The sequence below is a fragment of the Pleurodeles waltl genome, chromosome 3_1, assembly GCF_031143425.1.
Source record: "Pleurodeles waltl isolate 20211129_DDA chromosome 3_1, aPleWal1.hap1.20221129, whole genome shotgun sequence".
Taxonomy (NCBI): domain Eukaryota; kingdom Metazoa; phylum Chordata; class Amphibia; order Caudata; family Salamandridae; genus Pleurodeles; species Pleurodeles waltl.
In genome coordinates, this window is record NC_090440.1 from 262,752,354 (window position 1) to 262,777,595 (window position 25,242).

The 25,242-nt window shown below is 45.9% G+C and overlaps 1 protein-coding gene across 4 annotated transcripts in view; it reads right to left on the reverse strand.

Annotated features, from left to right (window-relative positions):
* ZNF592 (zinc finger protein 592) overlaps positions 1-25,242 on the reverse strand; it is a 341,162-nt gene that overhangs the window by 213,582 nt on the left and 102,338 nt on the right. For all 4 annotated transcript variants that reach the window (XM_069222355.1, XM_069222353.1, XM_069222352.1 and 1 more), the window contains one exon: positions 19,805-19,964. In XM_069222355.1, the coding sequence (XP_069078456.1) occupies positions 19,805-19,964 (160 nt within the window). The remainder of the gene's footprint in view (positions 1-19,804; positions 19,965-25,242) is intronic.

Consider the following 25,242-nt stretch of genomic DNA (forward strand, 5'->3'; position numbering starts at 1 on the left):
TCAGGTATGATTCAAGGTTACCATGTTTTAAGGGAGAGAGCATATGTACTTTAGCACTGGTTAGCAGTGGTAAAGTGCGCAGAGTCTAAAAACCAGCAAAACTGAGGTCAGAAAAAGAAAAGGAGGAAGGCAAAAAGTTTGGGGATGACCCTGTCAAAAAGCCAGGTCCAACATGACCCCCTCCCAGCCTAAAGCCAGGGTAGACTAATCAACACTCTGATGGACTTCCCTGCTTAAGGCGATAGAACATGGACAATGGCCCACTATTGCAGGCGCACTCACCAGTTCTACGCCTTTCTGAACTCAGTGAGGCTTCTTTGTCTATACTCTCTGGGGCCACTGATCTGGCCCATGGGGAACCCTTCTCATCACCTGAGGACCCCATCTGTACAGCTCCTAACTTTAATTTGCTTACAGATGCATCCCAGTATGCAGACAGGATCACCATGGCCAACAAAGTGATGTGGCCCATTCCATTCCTTGGGTCTGACTTCTGTCCCCAACCCAGGGAAAACTCTGCCCACAAGGACAGAAACCAACAGATGCCACTGACAGCTGTCAGTGTTATGAGCCAGGCCCCTGACCATCCACTGCTAGGTGGAGACCCTGAGGGGGGCCGTTGGCTGAGCTTCTCCTCCAACTGGGGGGCTGGTAGGGAGCTCTCAAGGGATTCCTGTAGCATCCCAGAATGGGGGGTAGTAACCCCAGGGGTATTGCACCCCTTCTCCACTCTCACCAGGTCAGGGGTGGGTCCTTGATACTGGTCCCTCAGCCCAGGGTCTGTACTCTGAGGCTGAACAGAGGACAGGGGTCAGTCCTTCCTCCCCGTGCCTCCCTATCGGGGCTTACATACCCTCCTCTGGGGAGTGGTACTGTCAGACATCTGAACTGTTAGGGCACCCTTGGGGGTTGGCCCTCTCAGCTCTCCTGACACTAAGGGAAACTCATTCCCCAAAATGCAGTCAATGGGCAGCTGGGGACTAACTATGACCCGCCTCTGGGTCACCTCCCCACCCCACTCTAGGGACACCCAGGCCATGGGGCAGAAGAAATCTTCCCCAATGGCTGGAGTCACTCTACACACCTGTCCGGTGTACTGCTCTGGTGACACTAGTCTCTCCACAATCATGGTAAGACTAGCCCCTGTGTCTCTCAGAGCGGTGACTGGGATCCCATTCACTCCCACCTGGTGGAAGTGACGGCTCCCACCCTCAGGGATCACCAGTTTACCCTCTGAGTCCACCTCCCAACTAAAGGAGATGAAGGCATGGTCTACGACCTGCCCCTGGGGACTACATTCCCCTAAGGCCACATGGGCCACCCCTGTAGAGGTCCCAATATTGGGTGAGTTCTCTTGGACAGACAGAGTCCCCCTTCCTGTGTCCTATCTGGGAACACTCAAAGCAGCGGGGTTGGGAATGGGATGCTTTGGGCCACTGCCCACCAGAACCCCCACCCTGTTTCTCAGATGAGGTATGGGAACCCTTTCTTCCTCCCTTACTCTGGGACTCGTCTGGGTCATTTCTAACCTCCCCCTCACTTTGTTGGGGGGGAACCGGAACTACCCTTCTCGGGGTCACTCCCAGATACCTTTTTGGACACTCTGGTGCTTGCCCAGAGGTCTGCCTCCTCAGCAAGCTTCCTGGGATCAGTCAGCTTACTATCTACCAAGTGCTGGCGCAACTCTGTAAAAGTAGTATTAAGCATATGCTCTCTCAGAATCAAGTCATATAACCCTTTATAGTCATTTACTTTGTTGCCCCGCACCCATCCATTCCGTGCCTTACTGGAAAAGTCAAAGAAATCTACCCATGTTTGTGTGTTTTGTTTGGTGCTGTCCCTGAACCTCTGACGGTATCCCTCAGGGGTCAGCCCAAACTTGGCAAGTAAAGTGGCTTTCTGAAGTGGGTATGTGTTTTGATCCGGTTGATCCAATGTGAGAAGTGTGTCCCTCCCCAATGGCGGCACATAACCCCACATAGCTACCCCCCATTGCCCTTCAGGAACCTCATGAGCCCTTAGTGCAACTTCATAAGCAGCTAACCATTTATCTATGTCATCTCCCACCACAAAACTGGGCACCACATTTTTGGGTATACGAACCTTCTTTTCTCCAGCAGTTCCTGTCTGTATGCTGCCACCATTATTGCTGGATTCAGACTGTCTCTGCCTCTGTGCCTTGATCTCCTGCTCCTTGAGACTCAGTTCATGAGCCAACAATAGTTTCTTTTCAGCCAAAGTTCTTTCAGCTTCCACCTGTTTGGCTGCTCTTTCAGTTTCCGCTTGTTTGGCTGCCCTTTCAGCTTCTGCTTGACTCTGTTTGGCTGTTCTTTCAGCTTCAATCTGTTTGGCTGCTCTTTCAGCCTCAGCTTGTTTGGCTTCTCTCTCTGCCCTTCTCTCCTCCTGTTGAGCCTCAATTTTCAGTTTTGCCATTTGCAATCTGAACTCCCTTTCCTCTCTCCTTTCCTCTGCGGTCAGGCTTTGCATAGAGACACTGCTCCCTGGTCTGGAAGGGGGCACAATTGCAGTGGTAACACCATCCACAGATAGTGAAAATTCCCCTGAGGTGCCATTTTCTGGCTCCTCTTCCTCATCATCCTCTAAATGGGCTTCTGCCCAGGCCCTCAGCGCCACTTGAAAGTCCTCCTTTCTGGAGGCCCTTTGGGTGGGTACCCTCAATGCCCTGCAGAATCCTCTTAGTTGTTTGACCGTATATGTATCCAACTGGACTAGGTCAAAGTCCCCTGTCTGAGACCCAGTCAGAGACATGTTGAGTGAGGATTTAGTTTTTGAAAATTGTCAGGAAAAAAAAACGGATTTGCAAAAAGAGATAAAAAGCCAATTTGACCTTCAACTGTGGGTAGGTAGTGAAATACTTAGCTACTGTATGTCACTGCACAAATACAAGTCCTATCCTCACCGCTGATCACCAATGTTAGAAATTGGGTTTTTGGTTGGCAGTCAGGTTACCCCCTGTCCAAGCAAAAGCCCTCACTCTAGTCAGGGTAAGTCACACACAATCCAAGATTATCCTGTGCCCACCCTCTGGTAGCTTGGCACGAGCAGTCAGGCTTAACTTAGAAGGCAATGTGTAAAGTATTTGTGCAATAAATCATACAATACCACCATATAGCACCACACAGTGTTTAGAAAAATATATAATATTTATCAGGATAATTGTAGGTCAAAAAGCATAAAGTTTGCAATGGGAAATTGTAGAGATATCACTGAAAAGTGATATAAAGTGTCTTAAGTCTTTAGAATATAAACAAAGTCTCTTTCAAGCACAAGTAACTGGTTTAGAGTGGAAAAATCTCCTTAGAGGGCCACAAAGGAAGAGGTGCGTGGAAAAAGGGTGTGCGTCGATTTCTCCCCAGCACACACTGACTCGCGTCATTATTTTCCACGCGGGGAAATCGTGCGTTGTTTTCTGGTGCGCGGACAGTCTCTTTCTGTGGATCGCGGGGATTACCAGATGTCCCGGGTCTGTGCGTGGATTTTCCTGCTTGTTCTCCGGCTGCGCGTCGGTCTGCGGGGCTGCGCGGAGAAATTACGATCTCACGGCAGGAGTCGCGTTGATTTCTCCTCTAGAAGTCGGGCGGCGTTGTCCTTGCGAAGCCGTGCGTCGGATTTTCGGTTGTCCCAAGAGCGTCGCGTCGATCAGCGTCGGTGTGCGGCGTTTTTCTCGCCGTGGAACAAGCTGTGCGTCGAAATTTTCGGCGCACGGAGCGTCCAAGTGAAAAAGAGAAGTCTATTTGGTCCTGAGACTTCAGGGAACAGGAGGCAAGCTCTATTCAAGCCCTTGGAGAGCACTTTCACAGCCAGACAAGAGTTCAGCAAGGCAGCAGTCCTTTGTAGAAAGCAGACAGGTGAGTCCTTTGAGCAGCCAGGCAGTTCTTCTTGGCAGGATGTAGTTTCTGGTTCAGGTTTCTTCTCCAGCAAGTGTCTGATGAGGTAGGGCAGAGGCTGTTTTATACCCAAATGTGCCTTTGAAGTGGGGGAGACTTCAAAGAGTGGCTAAGAAGTGCACCAGGTCCCCTTTCAGTTCAATCCTGTCCGCCAGGGTCCCAGTAGGGGGTGTGGCAGTCCTTTTTTTGTGAGAGCAGACCCTCCACCCTCCCAGCCCAGGAAGACCCATTCAAAATGCAGATGTATGCAAGTGAGGCTGAGTACCCTGTGTTTGGGGTGTGTCTGAGTGAATGCACAAGGAGCTGTCAACCAAGCCCAGCCAGACGTGGATTGTAAGGCACAGAAAGATTTAAGTGCAAAGAAATGCTCACTTTCTAAAAGTGGCATTTCTAGAATAGTAATATTAAATCCGACTTCACCAGTCAGCAGGATTTTGTATTACCATTCTGGCCATACTAAATATGACTTTCCTGCTCCTTTCAGATCAGCAGCTGCCACTTCAACAATGTATGAGGGCAGCCCCAATGTAAGCCTATGAAGGGAGCAGGCCTCACAGTAGTGTAAAAACGAATTTAGGAGTTTTACACTACCAGGACATATAATTACACAGGTACATGTCCTGCCTTTTACCTACACAGCACCCTGCTCTATGGGTTACCTAGGGCACACATTAAGGGTGACTTATATGTAGAAAAAGGGGAGTTCTAGGCTTGGCAAGTACTTTTAAATGCCAAGTCGAGGAGGCAGTGAAACTGCACACACAGGCCTTGCAATGGCAAGCCTGAGACAAGGTTAAGGGGGCTACTTAAGTGGGTGGCACAACCAGTGCTGCAGGTCCACTAGTAGCATTTAATCTACCAGCCCTATGCACACAGGGTGCACCTTACTAGGGACTTATAAGTAAATTAATAGTCCAATCAGGTATGATTCAAGGTTACCATGTTTTAAAGGGAGAGAGCATATGTACTTTAGCACTGGTTAGCAGTGGTAAAGTGCGCAGAGTCTAAAAACCAGCAAAACTGAGGTCAGAAAAAGAAAAGGAGGAAGGCAAAAAGTTTGAGGATGACCCTGTCAAAAAGCCAGGTCCAACACAGGCCAATGGACAGAGGAGTGACCACTCCCCTGTCCGTCACCACCGCAGGGGTGGTGCCCAGAGCTCCTCCAGAAAGACCCTGGATTCTGCCATCTTGAATCCAAGGTTGGCAGGGACCTCTGGGAGCATCTGAGTGGCCAGATCAGGCAGGTGACGTCAGAGCACCCTCCTGATGGGTGGTCACATAGCTAGGAGACCAATCCCCCTTTCAGGGCTATTTAGGGTCTCTCTCTTGGATGGATCCTCAGATTCAGCTTGCAAGCTCCCAGCAGTACTCCTCTGCAACTTCTACTTCGACTTCTGGCCACTGGAACTGCGACTGGCCACTCCAAGAACCGACAATCTACGATGAAGACTCTGCTTGCAACATTGTTTCCACAGCTCCTTCCAGCTTCTGCAACATTTTACCGGCTGTGAATCCTGAGGGCGGCAAGTCTTCAGTCTGCACGAGAAGGAAGGAAGAAAGAAGGAATCTCCCTTGGAGTGAAGGAGTCACTCCCCTGCATCCTCAGGCACCAACTGCAACGACGAGCAGCTGCATGGATCTCCTCTCATCCCGAGCTGTGTGGATCCTACATCATGGGTGGTGGTCCGGAGTAGTCCTCTCTGCCAGCTGTCCAACTTTGGGGAGGTAAGCCCTGCCTTCCCACGCAGGACAATACCCCCATGCACCGCGTCTCTTGCAGCTGCCAAGGCTTGTTTGCAATTCCTCCAAGGGATCTTTACACTTTGTATAGCCCCAGCCCTCCTTCCTTCGACGCACAGCCCCTGTGTGTCCTTCTCCTGCGGCGTGGAACCCTTCACCAGTAGTGCTGCGTGGGCTCCTCTGTGACTCCTGGTTCCTCGTCCAGTGGGTCTCCTGTGGGGGCTGCCTTCTCTTCTTTGGACTCTCTGCCTTACTAAGGAACCCCCTAATACTCCCCCCATGGGTTGAGTCCTCCTGGACCCTTGCTGGTCCCTGGCAGCTCCACTTTTGGTTCACTGCGACATCTGCCTTTGCCAAGTTTTGTTGGTGGCTTTTCCACACCACTGACCAACTGCAACAGCCATCCATTCGGCATGAGACATCGACTGCATCCTCCAAGAAGCCTTCAACTGCTCCAGGGCTGCATTCCTGACTATCTTCGTCCAACCGTTGACGAACTCCTGCATCCACAGCTGGGTGGGTAGTAGCTCCTACTCCTCCTGGACTCTTCTGTGACTTCTGGACTTGGCCCCCTTCATGCATAGCTCTTCCTCTTCAGGAACCCACTGCTGTTTTCTTGCAGTCTTGCATTTTCTTCCTTTCGGGTGGTTTGAGGAAAAACAGAGTAATTTACTCCTTTCCTCCTGGTCGCTAGGGGGCACTGTGGTACTTACCTTTGGGGTTTCCTAGTATCCCCCAGTTCCCCTCTACACATTCCACTTACCAAGATGGAGGTCCTGTGTTCACATTCCATTTTTTTTAGTACATCGTTTGGGCTCCATCTAGGGTCACTATTGTCTATCTGAATTTGCACTGTTTTCTATCACTTTTTATGTGTATTTATGATAACAAGTGTACATATGTAGTGTGTTCAATTACCTCCTATTGGAGGGTTGCAAAACTAACGTTTTGGTCCTGTGTTACTGTAATACAGACCCTTTATTTTTGTAACACTGAGTGTTTTCTTTCATGTGTAAGTGGTGTGTGACTAGAGTGGTATTGCATGAGCATTGCAGGTCTCCTAGATAAACCTTGGCTGCTCATCCACAGCTACCTCTAGAGAGCCTGGCTTCTAGACACTGACGACACTACACTAATAGGGAATAACTGGACCTGGTATAAGGTGTAAGTACCTTACGTACCCACCACACATTAGGCCAGCCGCCTACAATTTTTATACAGAAAATAACCCAGTGTGAAATGGTTTGTTTCTGTACTGGCCGACTTTTCTTTGCTCCCACATTCCACAAAGATTTGGTTGTCCACACGGAACTCTTTTGTATGGTCAAGGTATAACGACAATGCTATTTTTGAGCCCAATCAGTGGAGTTGCTCCTCTTCCTTAGAGGGATGCAGGGGGGCAAATAAGGTGGGCAGAGTGACAGTCTATCCCAAATGAAACGGTGTCACCACTTTTGGGAGAAAAGAGGCTCATGTGAGCAGTATCACTTCGTCAGGGAAGATATGGTGGCTTGGATGACAAGACCTGCAGCTCACATGCAGTATGTTTATATTCAGCTTACTCAGCCCCACCCTTTTCAACACCTACACAGCCCGGCTCATCAACTGCGCCTATGGAATTAATATCTCATACCAAGAACACCCAGACCATGCACTCTCTCTCAGACTATACACTGAAGACTCCAACACATTTCTCCACCTGTATGAAGGAAGTTGCAGAATGGATTAAAAACTGCTTAAACCTTAACAAAGACAAAACTGAAGTTATGATCTTAACACCTTGCTGTGGCAGAAGAACTCAAACCCACCCCATTCCACACAAACCACACCAAGACCATAGGCTAGTCATCAACAACCAATTCACCATGATCGGTCAAGTCAACACCATTTCCGCCTTCTGCTTCCACACACTAAAGATGTTAAAGAAGATTTTCGAATGTCTCCCCTTGAATACCCACAGGACTGTCACCGAGGCCATCAGCAGCAGCAAACTGAACTACAGAAAATCCTCTATGCCGGAATCGTTATAAACTGGCCAGACAAACCCAGACCATACACAACTGTGCATCCAGACTCCTTCTCAGCCTCTGTCCCTAGCCCCGCACCTCAAGGAGCTCTACTGGCTCACAATCCACAAACAAGCAGTATTCAAACACCTCATGCACACATTCAAACCCTTGCACAACATGGTGTCCACATACCTCAACAACACGTCAGTTCGATCAACCGGACTCCTACTTGCACACATTCCCCGCATATGAGGAACCAGAACAGGCTGTCACATCTTTTCCTACCTCGCTCCTAAACCCTAGAAGGACCTGCTCCAGCACATTAGAGGTCCTGCCTACGTTCTTGAATTCCACAAAGAAGTAAAAATGTGTCTTTTCAACTAGGTAGGCCAGGGCTCGGTCCAGAATGCTTCTGCTTTCAGCACCAGGGATACAGTCCTCAATGACTGTGTGCTCTACAAATACACATCATATAAAATACTAGTATATGATCATGGCCCCCAAAAGAGGCTTTGTATTTACTACTTCTAACTTACATCACAGCAGGCTTCTGACTAGGATGCCATAAGTATGAGTGACGTAAATATCTACTACGTAAAGTGCATTTTCTTTCCTCTAGGCTGACATTTTCAATGTTATGCAGTATGAAGTCCTGACATATTGAGTGCATTTCCTTTTCTCTAGGCTGAAATGTTCAATGTTATGCAGCATGAAGTCCTGACCTATTGCTGAAAGTCCTTTTGTGAAACCCCCACTTGCAACAGTGATAAGACGGATTCCACTTCTAGCCATGCTTGGCAGACTTCCAATACATTTAATAAAGCTCTTTAAATTGATATATGTAAGGCTTGTGGGCCGATTACACTATAGCTTGTTATTTTCACCACACTATCGACCCACTGAGTCACAAACTGTCTGGGTAATAGCTATATGAGGAAAGCTACTTTCCAGGATAGGAACTGCACAGAAGAGGAAGGCAATGGCTCAAATGGGGGACCATTAGTTTTGCAAGCACTACATTTAGTTTCTAGAGCGGGACAGGTGGAACCTCAAGTGGAAGGTTTTAATGACTGCAATTCTGAACAGAGAAGAATGTTCTCTGTTCTGCATGCATGCAGAAATAGCTGCAAGGTGCCGGTATCTGGAAGTTTATGCTAACCCTTACTTGTAAAGATGAAGCAGATAAGGAAAGGTTACTTACCTGAGGTAACAATCTTTCTGCTGGATACTTAATCTACTTTCAAATATCTAACCTGCAGAATAATAGCAGATGCAGGACTGGACCAGGGCACTATGCCATGAGTGTTGTGAGATGACATCACTGAAGTAATACTGCACCTACCCCTACACAGCAACATCAGTTTTCAGTCACTTTACCAAACCTTTGAGGCGAGTGGACAGAGAGACATCAATAAGGTTTGCAGCACCAAAAGAAATTTGGGGACTGGTGGATTCGGGTCTCTCTGAATGGTCACCCTCTAACTATTTGGCTTCACCCTTCTGTTTCTGGAACCTGTCTTTGTTGACTTATAGGCCTCCGTACACTTTACCACAGCTTGTGCTCACTTCACAAAACATGGTAACATTGGCTTACACCCAATTGACATTTTTAATGCACTTGTACATTCCTTGTAAAGTGGTCCGACAGGTACCCAGGTCTGTATATTAAGGTCCTACAACACTTATTGTACCACACACTTAACTAGCTGTTTGAAACATGTCTCAGGCCTGCCACTGCAGCTTTAAACTAACAAAACAACCTGGCAAAATAAACCTTTGCCATGACTAAACCTCCCTTTTTAGTACATATACGTTATCCCTTAGGTAGACCATAAACATGCCCATACAGCATTGTATTTAAAAAGTTGGACATGCCCTTTTACGTTTTACATGTTGTGGCAGTGGAACAAAAATCAAATTATTTTTTCACTACTTGAAGGCCTACCACTCCCATAAAAGAACATTGGGTTACCTTTACTGCGTTTAATAAATGTTACATTTTGATTCAGAACAGGAAGAAATATCATGTTTGGACTCAAATAAGTTGTCATTTAAAATCTTCTTTAATAATAAAGGCATATGTTAGATTACACGTTTGAGAACACCACTTTCAGAGAGTTGGTAGTTTCCTGCGCTAAGCTTTGAGGCCTACTATGAGTTTCCACCTGCCTAAGCCTTTGAATTGCTCCCCCTTCAGGAATGCATTCTGGGAATAGACAGTGAACAATAAGACCTGGGTGTACCGGGCAGAGGGTCATCCTGCCAAAATGGGAGGGGTGGGGCTGTTCCCTGCCCCACTTACATTTCAAATGAGCTGTCTAAGCACACTCACAAAGAACTTGACACTAGGCTTGTGTCACCCCAGACATCTTGGAACCTAGGAAGGGAGGAAGGACATTTCTAGGACCATTTTAAGGGGAGAAACTCCAGAAGTTTCTTCTACTTTAGAGCGGTGTAAGGAAATGCCTCCTTGGCATGGTTACCCCCTGACTTTTTGCCTTTGCTGATGCCAAGTTTTGATTTGAAAGTGTGCTGAGGTCTGCTAACCAGGCCCCAGCACCAGTGTTCTTTCCCTAACCTGTACTTTTGTTTTCACAATTGGCACACCCTGGCATCCAGGTAAGTCCCTTGTAACTGGTACCCCTGGTACCAAGGGCTCTGATGCCAGGAAAGGTCTCTAAGGGCTGCAGCATATCTTATGCCACCCTGGGGACCCCTCACTCAGCACAGACACACTGCTTGCCAGCTTGTGTGTGCTGGTGAGGACAAAACGAGTAAGTCGACATGGCACTCCCCTCATGGTGCCATGCCGACCTCACACTGCCTATGCAGTATAGATAAGTCACCCCTCTAGCAGGCTTTACAGCCCTAAGGCAGGGTGCACTATACCATAGGGGAGGGCACCAGTGCATGAGCACTGTGCCCCTACAGTGTCTAAGCAAAACCTTAGACATTGTAAGTGCAGGGTAGCCATAAGAGTATATGGTCTGGGAGTCTGTCAAACACGAACTCCACAGCACCATAATGGCTACACTGAAAACTGGGTAGTTTGGTATCAAACTTCTCAGCACAATAAATGCACACTGATGCTAGTGTACATTTTATTGTAACATACACCCCAGAGGGCACCTTAGAGGTGCCCCCTGAAACCTTAACCAACTACCCGTGTAGGCTGACTGGTTTTAGCAGCCTGGAACACTCGAGACATGTTGCTGGCCACATGGGGAGAGTGCCTTTGTCACTCTGTGGCTAGTAACAAAGTCTGTACTGGGTAGAGATGCTTATCACCTCCCCCTTGCAGGAACTGTAACACCTGGCGGTGAGCCTCAAAGGCTCACCCCCTTTGTTACAGCACCCCAGGGCATTCCAGCTAGTGGAGTTGCCCGCCCCCTCCGGCCACGTCCCCACTTTTGGCGGCAAGGCCTGAGGAGATAATGAGAAAAACAAGGAGGAGTCACTGGGCAGTCAGGACAGCCCCTAAGGCAACCTAGCTGAGGTGACTGACTTTTAGAAATCCTCCATCTTGCAGATGGAGGATTCACCCAATAGGGATAGGAATGTGGCCCCCTCCCCTTGGGAGGAGGCACAAAGAGGGTGTAGCCACCCTCAGGGCTAGTAGCCATTGGCTACTGCCCTCCCTGACCTAAACACACCCCTAAATTCTGTATTTAGGGGCTCCCCAGAACCTAGGAACTTATATTCCTGCAACCTAAGAAGAAGAGGACTGCTAAGCTGAAAAACCCTGAGAAACCAACTGCTTTGGCCCCAGCTCTACCGGCCTGTCTCCCTACTTCTAAAGACACTGCTCCAGCGACGCTTTCCCCGGGGACCAGCGACCTCTGAATCCTCAGAGGACTGCCCTGCATCTAGAAGGACCAAGAACTCCCAAGGACAGCGGCTCTGTTCACCCAAGACTGCAACTTTGTAACAAAGGAGCAACTTTAAAACAACTTGCGTTTCCCGCTGGAAGCGTGAGACTTGACACTCTGCACCCGATGCCCCCGGCTCGACTTGTGGAGAACAAACACTTCAGGGAGGACTCCCCGGCGACTGCGAGACCGTGAGTAGCCAGAGTTGTCCCCCCTGACCCCCCACGACGACATCTGCAGAGGGAATCCCGAGGCTCCCCCTGACCACGACTGCCTGCTTCTAAGAACCCGACGCCTGGTAGGGACACTGCACCCGCAGCCCCCAGGACCTGAAGGATCCGAACTCCAGTGCAGGAGTGACCCCCAGGAGGCCCTCTCCCTTGCCCAGGTGGTGGCTACCCCGAGGAGCCCCCCCCTAGCCTGCATCGCTGAAGAGACCCCTTGGTCTCCCATTGAAACCTATTGAAAAACCGACGTGTGTTTGCACACTGCACTCGGCAGCCCCCGTGCTGCTGAGGGTGTACTTTCTGTGTGGACTTGTGTCCCCCCCCGGTGCCCTACAAAAACCCCCTGGTCTGCCCTCCGAAGACGCGGGTACTTACTTGCTGGCAGACTGGAACCGGGACACCCCCTTCTCCATTGAAGCCTATGCGTTTTGGGCACCACTTTGACCTCTGCACCTGACAGGCGCTGAGCTGCTGGTGTGGTAACTTTGGGGTTGCTCTGAACCCCCAACGGTGGGCTACCTTGGACCCAAACTTGAACCCCGTAGGTGGTCTACTTACCTGCAAAAACTGACAAACTCTTACTCCCCCTAGGAACTGTGAAAATTGCACTGTCTCTAGTTTTAAAATAGCTATATGTGATTTATTTGAAAAGTGTATATGCTATTTTGATGATTCAAAGTTCCTAAAGTACCTACCTGCAATACCTTTCATTTGAAGTATTACATGTAAAATTTGAACATGTGGTTCTTAAAATAAACTAAGAAAAGATATGTTTCTATACAAAAACCTATTGGCCTGGAATTGTCTTTGAGTGTGTGTTCCTCATTTATTGCTTGTGTATGTACAACAAATGCTTAACACTACTCCTTTGATAAGCCTACTGCTCGACCACACTACCACAAAATAGAGCATTAGTATTATCTCTTTTTGCCACTTTCTTAATAAATAGGGGATTCTCAGACCAACTCTTTAGTACACTCTGAGATCTGCAGAAGAATACAGAAGGATGGCCTTGTACTAAAGAGGATTGCCTTGCTGCTTCTTGATGCTATTTTTACTTAAACCTTTAAACTTGCACATCTCCAGGTTCTACGGATTGGATTTCTGTTCTCAATGTATTTATTAAATGTTACTCTTTTTTCTAAATTGGTGGGGTATATGTGTTGTGTTATGTTTTTACTTTATTACTGTTTGTGTGATGCATAAATACTTTACAGAGTGCCCAAGTTAATTTAGCAACTTTTGTGGATCTGTGGTTGGTGATTCAGAAGAGTTTTCACTCCCTAAATCAAAAACCCAATTTCTTACAGGATTTTTTGACTTTTTATATAAGATGTCCATCAAATGAAGGGGTAGGTGGATCAAGAAGAATCTGAAGGAAGATAAGAGTATTCACTAGAAAAATCGTTTCTGCAGGTAAGTAACTTTTATTCTGAAGGATACCTCTACCTGCTGGAGAATCTGTAGAATAGATTCCAAAGCAATACCCTGTCCAGGGGGATGGTTAGACAAGGAAATCTTCCAAGACAGATCTGACAAAAAGGCAGTTCCTACACACTTTCGAAATCAAGCACTAATGCTTGGCAAAATGTGTAGAGATGCTCATGTCGCAAGCTTGCATATCTTTAGTGGAATGGGCTCCGATTCTCATAGGGGTCCTATCTTGGCCAGCCTATTGGAGATCTTAATACAGAGGATTATTCATTGGGGCAGACTCCACGACTCAACAGCTTTGTTAGCCCAGGAAAAGCTGGTCATCTATTCGTAGCTTCTTGGTACCATCTAGGTAGTAGTTGACCGCTTGCCTAGGCAACTGTTCCTCCTCCTTTATGAGATTGGGATGGGGCTGCGGGCGGGGGACAGAAGGACGGGAGGGTGATGGACTGACTGAGATGGTAAGGGGTCACCACTTTTGACAGGAAAGCAGCCATGGCTCACAACACCAGTTTGTCAAGATAAAAGAAAGTAAAGGGTGTGCAACAGCTGAGAGTCTGCAACTCATTTACCTCTTTGGTCGTATTGAAGGACACTAAGAAAACTGTCTTTAACATCAAAATTCTTAAAGGACAACTATGCAGGGGCTCAGAAAGAGTACCCTTTAGAAAAGTTAAAACAGAGTTAAAATACCACTGAGGAACCACAAACTGAGTTGGGGGACATAGGTTTGACAATCCTTTAGGAAACATGACAAATGAGGACTTGAATAAGAAAGGCTGTTCTGGAAGACGGAGGAATGCCAACAACGGAGCTAAATAAAGGAAGTAGTTCTTACTGCACATCCTGCTAAAAAGGGATAGTGCAAACTACAAGACCGGAGAAGACTTAGCTCATAAAGGGTGCACATCAAACAAGAAGTTTCTCCATCTTCCAGAGTAAGTGAATTTGGTAGAAGGATGACATGCTTACATTATGACATCTACCACCTCTGAAAGGAGTTCAGATGTACCTGTTCCATCTCCAGGCCTGCAGGTTGAGGCCTCGGAGATTGGTGTGCAGAACCATTTCCTCTGACTAGGAGAGAAAATCATGTCTGCAGGTCAGCTTGAGCAGGTACATACAGAGACCAAGTGCTGAAGGTCTGCATACCACACCCTTCCAAGTCAATCTGGCATGTTGAGAATGCCTGGAGCCTGGTACTGACTTCCTCATGCCTTGAGTAATCAAGGTTATGGGAGGAAATGTGTAGTGCAGATGAAAATACCACTTAAACTGAAAAACATACCCTATGGCTTCCCTCAACAGATACTGGAGGGCACAGAACTGCTGGCATTGAGCATGTTCAGAGTAAGTGAATAAGTCCCCTTCAGAAGTGAATCATTGGGAAAGATGTCCTGGACTTCCTAGTGATCGGCAAGATAGTCTCAGATGTTCAGAGACCCTGCCAGTTGATGGTTGGTTAACCAGATACCGTGACGGTGTGCCCAATACCACTGTCTCAACACCTCCACACAAAGGAGGTGAGACCCCACTCCTCCTTGTTTTTTGCCATCGCTACCATCAAAATCCTGACCTTGGGTCGAGAGAAGGAAGGCCTTGAGCACCAGCCGAGTTGCCAGCAGTTCCAACAGGTTTATATAGAGAACCTGTTCTTCGGATATTAGAGGCCTCTGACCGCCAGATTTTCTGGATGAATTCCCCAACCTCGAGGTGGAAACAACTGTCACTACCACAGTCATGGCAGGATGAGGAGCAAAGGACATTCGAGCATTCAGTTTTGATTTGTCCTCCCCCAAATCCCCACCTAAACTCCTTTGCTGCAACACTGGCAGACATTATGATGGAGTCTGACATGTGTCTATCATACAGCCACCATTCCACCACTGCAGAGCCCTCATATACCAATCAGCATGCATAACTAGGAGAATGAAGAAAGCAAGCAAACCCAGGAATCTGAGAACTCTCAGAACTGGAACACTTGCTGGAAATATGGGACAATTTCCCAGATGTTATCCTCTGAGGAGGAAAGGCACCGGGAAAAGTGGTGCCCAGCACTGATGAACTGAAGTCGTGGGAGGACCTAGGTCAGATTTGAGCTTGTTGACTGAAAAGCTCAGGCCAACAGCAGAGATACTGCTGACTGCAGATAGCAGGACACCACCCCAAGCCTCCTTTGATTAATCCGTTATCCAGGAAAAATTAGGATGCCCGACCTTCGGCAAAGAGCCACAACTAACTCCATCACCTTTGCAAAGACTTGAGGAGACTGATCAAAATTAGCAGTGCGTAGAACCCACCACAAAGAGCAAGAATGACCAATGTGACCACAGGATCATGATATGACATCATCCAATATCTAGCTTCTAACACCAGCAACACTTGAGAGGGTCAGCATCTTGAAAAACTTCTTAAGGAGGTAAAGGTTCAAATTTCTGAAGTCTAGGATCAGACATGGGCTGTGGCTGATTTTGGGGACAAAGAAGTATCAGGAGAAACATCCGTGGCCTTGTTCTCGTTCCAGCACTAACACCACAGGACCTTTCTGTAGACGTGCTGACACTTCATGTGGCAAGACGCCGAGATGATCCCGGAGGGGAGACGACAGCTGTAGCGGAACCTCAACAAAGGGAGGGGTATAGCATCTTTCTATGATCCATAGGGCCCACTGGTCCAAATAAACAGCCTTCCAAGCTGGTAGAAAGATGAGAACTGTCCTCCCACATAATCTGAAAGGGCTTAGTGGAGTGAACAAGGTCTGCTTGCCTGGTGGTGTGGCAAAGGATGCAGAGGGTGGCTGGGCCGGCCCTTTCCTCTGCCTATTCCCCCATTCTACATGGCCAGCAGATGTTGCTGTTGTTGAGGCTGTAGCTTGTACAGTTATCACTGGCATAAGGAGGATCACTTCGAGAAGCCACAGAAATGATGAAATTGTCAGTAATCACTGGTAGGAAGGGGGCAATTGAAGTCCCAAGGAGCAGCCCGTTGCTTTTTAAATTGCTCTGGCGCCATATCCACCTTATCCTTAAACAGGTGAGCCCAAAAAAGGAAAGGTCCATTTAATTAGCTTAGAGTCCAGAGGAAACGTTTGATGTGTAAAGCTAAGCGTGCCTGCGGATTGACACAAAGGTACCCATGGCTCTGGCTAAGGAGTATTCATTCCCAATGTTATCATGTGACGTGATGTATTCTAGCCATCCTGGACCACCTGTCAAAAGTGCACTCCTCTCTTCTGGCATATGAGGCACCACCATCTGAGCCACATCCTACAGGACATAGGTGTAGCATGCTAGAAGAGAGTTTTCATTCACTGCCATGCTCCACTCAGAGGGGCTCGTTTTCACCCAGGCTTTTAAACAGTTTAGCTCTCTATCCGAAGGGATAGTCAGGAAGGTCCCAGCTGACTGTCCTCACGAGCATGATGCCAGTACGACTGGTCTCTCAGCCGAAGGCTCGGATGAGAGGAAAAACGGTATTCCCTAGAGCAGTACTGTAGCAGCAAGTCACCTGTCTATTAACAGTCAGAGCAGTGCTAGGTCTTTTCTACACTGCCAGGAGAGAGTCTAGGAGGGCTTAACTGAATGGCAGCATAGCTTTCGCAGTAGGAACTGCAGGGAGGAGTATTCCTGTAAGCACATTAGATTGAACCTCTACTGTTGGAAGCTGCAATTCCAGCACTTAAGCTGCTTTTATAACCACGGAGTGAAAAGAATCTACAGAGTTGTAGGTCCTGTTGTAAAGTCCACTTCAATTTCCAGTGAAGTGTCTAGCCCACTTGCAGAAGCCAAGCCTAGAAATTCTTGGCCCAGACTTCCAGTATTCATCCTCGCTTTAAGAATGCAAGTTCAGAAGGTCACAGTCAGATCCTAAAATTTTATGAGTTCTTTGCCTGTACTCTTCTTTTTCTAGTAACCTCATCATCTCTCTTTTTGGCCTTTGTGTGGCACGACTTCGGGGACTGGTGCTAGATATGGAGTTGGTAGGGATGGTGGCAGTGGGGGGTCAGGGGAAGATGTGGCATGGTATATTGAAGTGGCGGATCAAAGGCAAGGTGAGTTGGCGTCGGTCCTAGTGTGATGAGCCAAGAGGTGTCGATGAATAGCATGAACACTGGGAGACTGCATGGTGTCATGATGCCCGAAGGAGCACCAAACTGCATCAGCGCTGTGGCAAAGATAGAAAACATGTCATGAAGAAACGCGCTAGATCTGGGCCTGGAGACTGCATGGTGCCATGATGCCAGAAGGAGCACCAAACTGCATTGACGCTCTGGCAAGGATGGAAAACATGTCACAAAGAAACATGCTAGATCTGAGCCTGGAATTGGGTACTTGGGAAAGACTGGAACTGGTAACTCTAAAGTGGGTTAAGAAGATCGAGGAAGCTCTTGGGTTGTGTACAGCCACTCATGGAGGGGGGTCAGCCAGCTCCTAAGGTACCAACTGCAGTTCTGAGGATGAAGATTTTGCAAGAGTCCGAGATAGTCTAGGTGACAGATTTGGAATGTTTTGTATTTTTCTGCGCTTACTTTTTTTTTTTTTTTTTTTTTTACCACCGAATTAATGTGTCAAGGACTATCGAGAGCGAGGCCTGGAACGGCATAAAGAGCTTTGACTCCTGCTCTTTAATGGCCTTCAGATACATCCTCTGACAGGATCCAAATGACTGGGAGTTGTGGTCCGACCAAGACACCAAAAGCAGGTCAAGTGTGGGTCAGTGATACCCATATGTCCCTCACAGTTCCTACAGGGCTTAAAGCCCAAACATTTAGGGAGAGACAGTACTGCACAAAAATGGTTTCTTGTGAAGAAAACTCAACTCCATAGCGCGAGCTCTGGATCTGTGTCAAATGCGCAGAAAAAAGGGAACCAATTTTGTTATGTCAGAGTGGACGCTGTATTGCTCTGGTGATGTAATCTGATGCCACTTCCAGCGTTGATACGAAGCCTAGGGTTGACTTAGGAGTTTACCTCTCAAGCTGCCCTATCAATCCATTGAGTTTCATATCTTGGAATTTGAGAGTGTTTTGACCTCCAATACGATTTCCTCCCCCATGTTTCTAAATTGTTCTTTGAAACCATCCATCTCCTCCCACTGAGCCTTACTTTACCACGAGGAGGAGGCCTATGGAATTAGCAATCTGACGATGTGCATGGGTCCCAACCACAAACATCTTGCCTAAAACATCTGTTCTCTTGCTCTGTTTCTGGTGGGGGAGCATCATACCCACCACAAAGGAATCTTCCTCAGGGATGGTATGCACATCTACCTTGTGGTATGAAGCTGTACTTTGTATGACCCCCCCCACCACACAGCAACTGAATTATCTGGGGCAGAGGACCACAGTGAGATTGGCTCAAGGTCTGGGACCGCTGGAGGGCCCATATCATAATCCTCCCATGAGTCGCATGTGGGATGACAATAGAATGGGACCTCAGTCATCTGGCAGGGAATAAGGACTGGGGCGACTTGCGCCCGTGAAGGATTGTGAAGACCAGGGTTGGGATGGTGACGTGGGTGATGGAGGTAGAGGTACATCGAGAGGAGGTGGTGGAAGAGAGTGAATTATGTTAGGAGCAGGTTTCAGTTACACCTTTCAACCGTTAGGGTTGTGGCGCAGGCTCTAAAGCAGAGTCCATTGTTGGCTTCTATGTGAAAGTCAACCTTCTCTTTCTGGGTGGAGGATCTGAAGCCTTTAGATCTTTTTAAAGGAACTCTTCTCAGTCTGGGGATGGATCAAAATGTGTCTCCGTCCCTTAGCAAATTTCTATTGAAGTTTCTCTAGAACTGGTCTACAGGAGTCATCCGAGCCATCAGTGGAGAGTGCCTTGACATCAATGTTGGTTTCAGCACCAAGGTGGCTTTTGGGGCCGGCAGTCGTTTTGGCATTGAATGTTGAGCAGATGCCAGCAGATGGGTTCTTAGACTACAATGTTTGCTTTTACTTTACAGTGCCAGAGGGCCAATGGCTCCTGTAAAAGTATCAGTGTCTCAGTATCTGAAACTAATTTCCACCATCAATAGTACACAGAATGAGATGTAGCCAAGCAGCTGTGTTGCTCACCTTTAAAAGAGGGGAAAAAAGGCTCTAAGCCTCTTTGGCACATACCGAACCATAGTGCGATTCTTGGCAATTCCTTCTACTTTCCAGCACCACAAACTGTGAATGTGTATGTTGGAAAGGCGTAAACATCACCAATACAATGTGGTGTCCAGAGCTTTTTTTATATCCATGTTACCACACCCTTCTCATCTTGGTCTTGTCATCTAGTATCAACTGGACCATGTTCAGGTTACTCTTTATCCTTTACTCTTTATATGGACGGGCCCTCATATTTGAGAAATGAGAAATTTCTTTGAACAGCACTGTCCAGTCAGGCTAAGCCTTAAATACGTCAGCAACTAAGAAAGGTGCAACAAGGAGCCTAAATTGGATACATTTGATAGTGGAAGACTAAAAAATTTAAAACACTATTCAACAACAACATATGGTCAAGAATATAAAATATGCCCTTTTAGAGACAAACCAGTAGACTTGGAATTCAATCTTCATCCAGACCAACATGCTATTCTAGTGCCAAATAACTGAATTTGGATTGAGAATCTGGAGCACTTACCTTGACATGCTGCATCAAGAGCTGCTTTTGCATATACACCAGCTGACACTCAGGGCACTTGAACACACACACAAGCAGCTTATTAGTATTCTGGTAGAAGTGCTGATGTAAAAGCTTCTTCCTGTTAAACACTGTCTCACAAGAGCATTTGTAGATCACTCTGAAACAATTTGGAACCAGAATGGCCAATTATCACTCAATTTCATAGTAACAGTAGTTACTTTCACAAATAAATATAAGCAATTCAGTCAGTGTGCAATTTGAAAAACGAACCATTTCACAAACAATCTTCTCACTAATTAAAGGCAACCCATGCTAATGCAATCTGTTTTTTTCACTGATATTTACCTCTAGAAGACAAGGAATTTTAGCAGCTTGTCCTGGAGGTTAAAGGGCCTTAAATCACTAGGCCGATTTCGGCAGTTTCCTAACCGTATGCAATGTGAAAGCCTTTGTTGTAAAGGAATTTATAAAACAAATACCTAATTTTTTACAGGGAAATAATTTTGCTTGTTGCATATAAATGTGTTCAGCACATGCAGTTTTAAAGGGTGTTACGTGGTAAGGTTACCTTAACAGTTTTAGAATTTTTTGAGGACGGTCACCCATTTTTCTGCTAATATAATCTTGATTGATTTTTTTACACAAATCAGTCCTCCCTCTGTTTTGGATAGTGGTCCTTGCAATATGACTAGAAAACCTGACCACCCAAGTATATGATACGTCATATTGTAACAAACAATCCCTCTATAAAAGCGAGTCTCTCAATCAAAACTACAGTCTCAAGACTCAGTTCATTTTCTGCACTCTATATTTAATGTTGATGGTACTTTCTATCTATGAACCCTCAATATTCCTCTCAAATGTAACAACTTCCTTCCAACAAAAGGGTTCACAACAATTCCAATTTTTCATTCTGTTCAATTAACTCCACAGCATTGCTTCTCTCCCGTTTTCCTTCTCCGTGATTTGGCCATGAGGGATGAGGTGTAGTGTGGGGAAGAGAGGGTCAAAGGAGTGGATGGGTTCTCTTCAGCTTCTGTCCATGAATGAGGTAGGCGTGATCCTCACTCCCAATCAGAGAAAAAAATGTAGGCTCACCATGAAATGACATATGGCTTTGAATCACATGACTGGAACCTAACATGTACAACCATGAGTGATACTGTAACACTGCACGCAATCAGCAATACACAAGGATAACTTCAAGCATCACACCAATATTATAACTAGTATCTTCCACCCTGCAGATGAGCAAAGGGAATAAATAGTGGAGGGTGATAAGGAGTGCATCCTTATGTATACAGAATCCTGAGGCCAAAGTACAAATTTAGCCCAACAGCAATACAATTGTGGGGAGAGGGGTCTGCTTCTCTCCCATGAGATTGTGAAGATAGATGCCTATAGGGCTACTAAAGACTACATCTTATAATCCTTTTCACACTAGGCTTATACATGAATACATTAAGCCATTTTCTAGGTGCAGAAGAGGAGCTATCCCAACTTTGGAAATGGACAAGATCGTTCTGTCAGTCCACAAGCCCATTGCAATCACATTAGAAACACAAACACATCCCTATAAACTTGCAAACTGACTCCTTAACAAGTTCTCCCCACATGACGTAGCTAATAGAGCAGAAATAGGTGAGGAAATAACACAGTACATTCAGAAAAATAACTCACCAGACATACCTGCCTCTCTGTTTTGGGACTCAAGGTATATACTAGAGATGTCGTCATAATGATAGCAGCTAGATATAAGAAAATGCAAAATTAAAAATTAAATAAGGGCCACAGTGGTGTTGCCCCTGTCACAAGCAGCAGAACACCACAGGAGGACATTGTCTAAAAATATCTGTCACACAGTTTTAGCAACAACTTAAATTCCATGACTGGGGAAAGGCAGAATACGCTTTATTGAGGACCTGCCAGCGATATTACTCCTCAGATAATAAGGCAGGGAGATTTCTGGCTTTACACCTTAAGGCCAAGGTCAACTCTGACAGGGTTCAAAAGATCATTTTTAGCTCTGGAGAGACGGCCCACAATGTCATTTATGTGTCCTTTTGATCCTTTTATCAGCAACCATACAAATGGGAGTGGGTAGATTCTGAAGAGGTAATAACTTACCTCCAAGAAAACCTTCATTAATACATAACTTTGAGAAACATGAGAGGGACTGGATGTACAGATATTTATAGAGGAGATCATTACAGTGATATCCAAGTTTACACTGGAGAAATATCTGAACCCAGATGGGTACACAGCCACCTTCTACAAACTCAGGATTACTAACTGACACAATGTGTAAGAGAGCAACTGCTGTCATAACTAAACTGGGGAAGGAGCCATTCCAATGTGCCTTGTACAGGCCTGTCTCCCTATTAAACATCAATATCAAGCTTCTTACAAGGCATTCTGGAAAAACGTTTAGGAACCTTGCTACCTGGAGTAGTCAAGGCAGATCAATCTGATTTGGCAACGAGGGATAACACTAAAACGCTGCTACACATCCTAGATAATGTCAGAACATTTATTTCCGTCAGTAGACACTGAAAAGGCATTCAACAGTTGATAGGACCTATATGATAGGGTCTTGATGAGGCTGAACCAGGGTCCCTGATTTCAGGGATAGATTACGACGACCTATTAAAAGCCTAGAGCCGGAAAACAAGTCAATGGATTCATACTGCATCCGTTAATGATAGAGAGGGGTACCAAGCAGGTATGCAGTCTGTCACCACGTATCCTTGCTCTTACACTAAAACTCTTTGCACATGAAATCAGGCTCAGGCAGATATCACAGGAGTGAATATTAGCAAATACATATTTAAACTTACAATGTTTGCAGGCACTTAAACTTACAATGTTCTGCTCTCTCTGCCTGATCAATTCACCTCTGTACCAGCACCGTTACAGGACTTGAGCCTATTCCAGAAAGTTTCCAATTATAAAATTAATATTACTTAGTAGTTAATTTCTACTGATACACCCTCGACCACATCAAGCAGAGCAGTTACATTAACTTATGGACCTCAGAATATGCCTAATATTTAGGAACTTTGCTTCATGACAAAAGGATTTCACCAATTAGGGCAGGAAGAGAACATGTTCACTCGTATGAAGGATAGGCAAGTTGAGCAGGTTTTGGTGGGATGGGTGTGAGGTGGGGGATGGAGGTTAGGGAGCGGGGGCTGTGTTGTTGTTCATGGTTACTTTAGTTCAACAATTCAGCTTTCCACACTGGCTGGGCTGTTGCAAATGATGGGACGTGCAATGGAATGAAAATTAAAATACAGACGTTACTTGAGTCTTGAACATATTGTCGATTTCTCTGCCGCTATATTCGTCAAATCAAGGTAAGAAGCATGCATGGCACAACTGAGGCTATCCCTCTAGATACTGTTTCAAAATATCTCATAAAGTCTATATTCCTCAACTCTTGCATCATAACCACGAGGTTGAGAAGCATCTTCATGTGATGCTGAAGGCGTTTCCACAGCTTCAATGATTTGCAATGGTGGTGTCCATTTCTTGCCATTTTTAGGGTTTTTAACTTGAAATTATAAGAAGCCAGGCAGTATTGCTGTTTTGCTCTAGTGAGTTACAAATTACAGACTAAGTGCACATCTAACCACCAATACCATCAAGACATTAGCTATTCCCAGTGTCAGCTCTCAATTATTTTAACAGCAGCGGCCCCATGGCTCATGTCTTGTAGCATGTGTCTATATGCTCAAAATGTACAGAGGTGTGTAGCATTGTGAGTGATTCCTAATATTAATTGCACACAATTTTCCCCCATCTTATTCTAGTCACGAGCTGGATCATGACTGCTAAATGACCCAGCAACCTAAGGCCTTACTAAGAAGGTAGAGTAGATAAGCATCTACATATGTTGTCCAGTACCTCTACCCAAGCAGCAAAATTGTTTCAGGCAAAAGGGGTGGCAGATGTTGGGAGAGAGAAAACAGAAGAGAAGGGACAAAGAACTGAGAACAGATTGAGCTGGCTTTCCGTAATGAAAGTTGTCTGAAGGTAATCTGGGTATTACCCCATGGTCCAATTACCCTCTGCTGATCTTTTAACATAAAGGATATGGCCAAATATTAGATCCAGAGTTGACAGACACAAGCATGTTGAGTGCTTTCTAAATAGGCCTAGATATGTGGCAATCGGTAAGAGTTAATAACAAAGTCAGCATCTCACTGTAGTTTGTTGAGGAAGAGGATGCTTCACAGGATGCCTAAGAGGAGAATCATAAAGTGAAGAGTTCATGTACTTATGGCGATGCTTTCATGTGTGCTTCTATTGCAGGAGCGAACTAAAGTCATTACAAGCATCAACCCATTCCCCATGACTGCTATGGCCATTCATCTTGCCAGAGGCCACAGCCTCCCTTCACAAATTATACAGGAAATAAAATGTGGCTGAATCACCGGGTTGACAATGGAATTGGACACTTTAGTTTGCAAACTTGCTGCCTGTTAAAGTGCAAGCATATGGTAACTACCTGAATGGACCGTCATCTTGAGCAGAAGGAAGAACCATAATTAAAGAGTGTAGGCTGGAACAAGGGGATCATTGTCATTAGAGCCTGATGCATCTTGCATATTACATACAGAAGCAGAGGCAGAAGGGGGAAGGTGAGGGGAAGGGGTAAAAAAAAAAAAAAAAAAAAAAAGTTCCTGACCAATCTATTGATATAGCAGTCCCTAGAAATGGAGGAAGTGGGTACCTTCAATATCTAATAAGGTGTGTTGCATTGCACAGGTCAGGTCCAAATTTCCTGCAAACAATCAATGTCTGGTGTCCCTCACTTCTGAACGTATCAGTGGAGAAAATTTCAATTAAATTCCCCTTTGTGTCTCTCCTGATAAGACAGGCAACATCACTGTCTGCTCCCAACTGATGCACTACTAGCAGATATATGTAATGGTTGCAAATTAATTTTCAGCTGCATAATTATCACTGGTGCAGCATCAACAGGCAAGTGAAAAGACTTTTAAGTGCATACCTGGACCTCCGTTTTAGTGTGTTGACAGTTGTCTTCACCATCAATGCACTATAATTCCAAACACTCTCTATGCAGGTGTGGTAATACACCCAATAGCTAACAGTGAGAAACGTACTCCTCTTGTGCTGATCCAAAATATAGAACGCTTTATTCAAGCAATGGCTGAAAGCCCACGAATCAAACAAACCAATGGCATGGCTGAAAGTCCTTCCATGTGTATGTTTTGTTTTATTGGCAATTTAAAAAAGTTCCTGTTCTTTTCAGGACATTGTCTGTTTTGTGTGTCGGGTATCACGGGACTTTGAATGAAAATACATGACAGTCACTATCAAAAAAACATAATACATGGAAAAAAAAACACTTTTCTTCATCTGTTCTACTAACCACACAAGAAAGAGAAACCTTAAGGAAAAACAAGTGA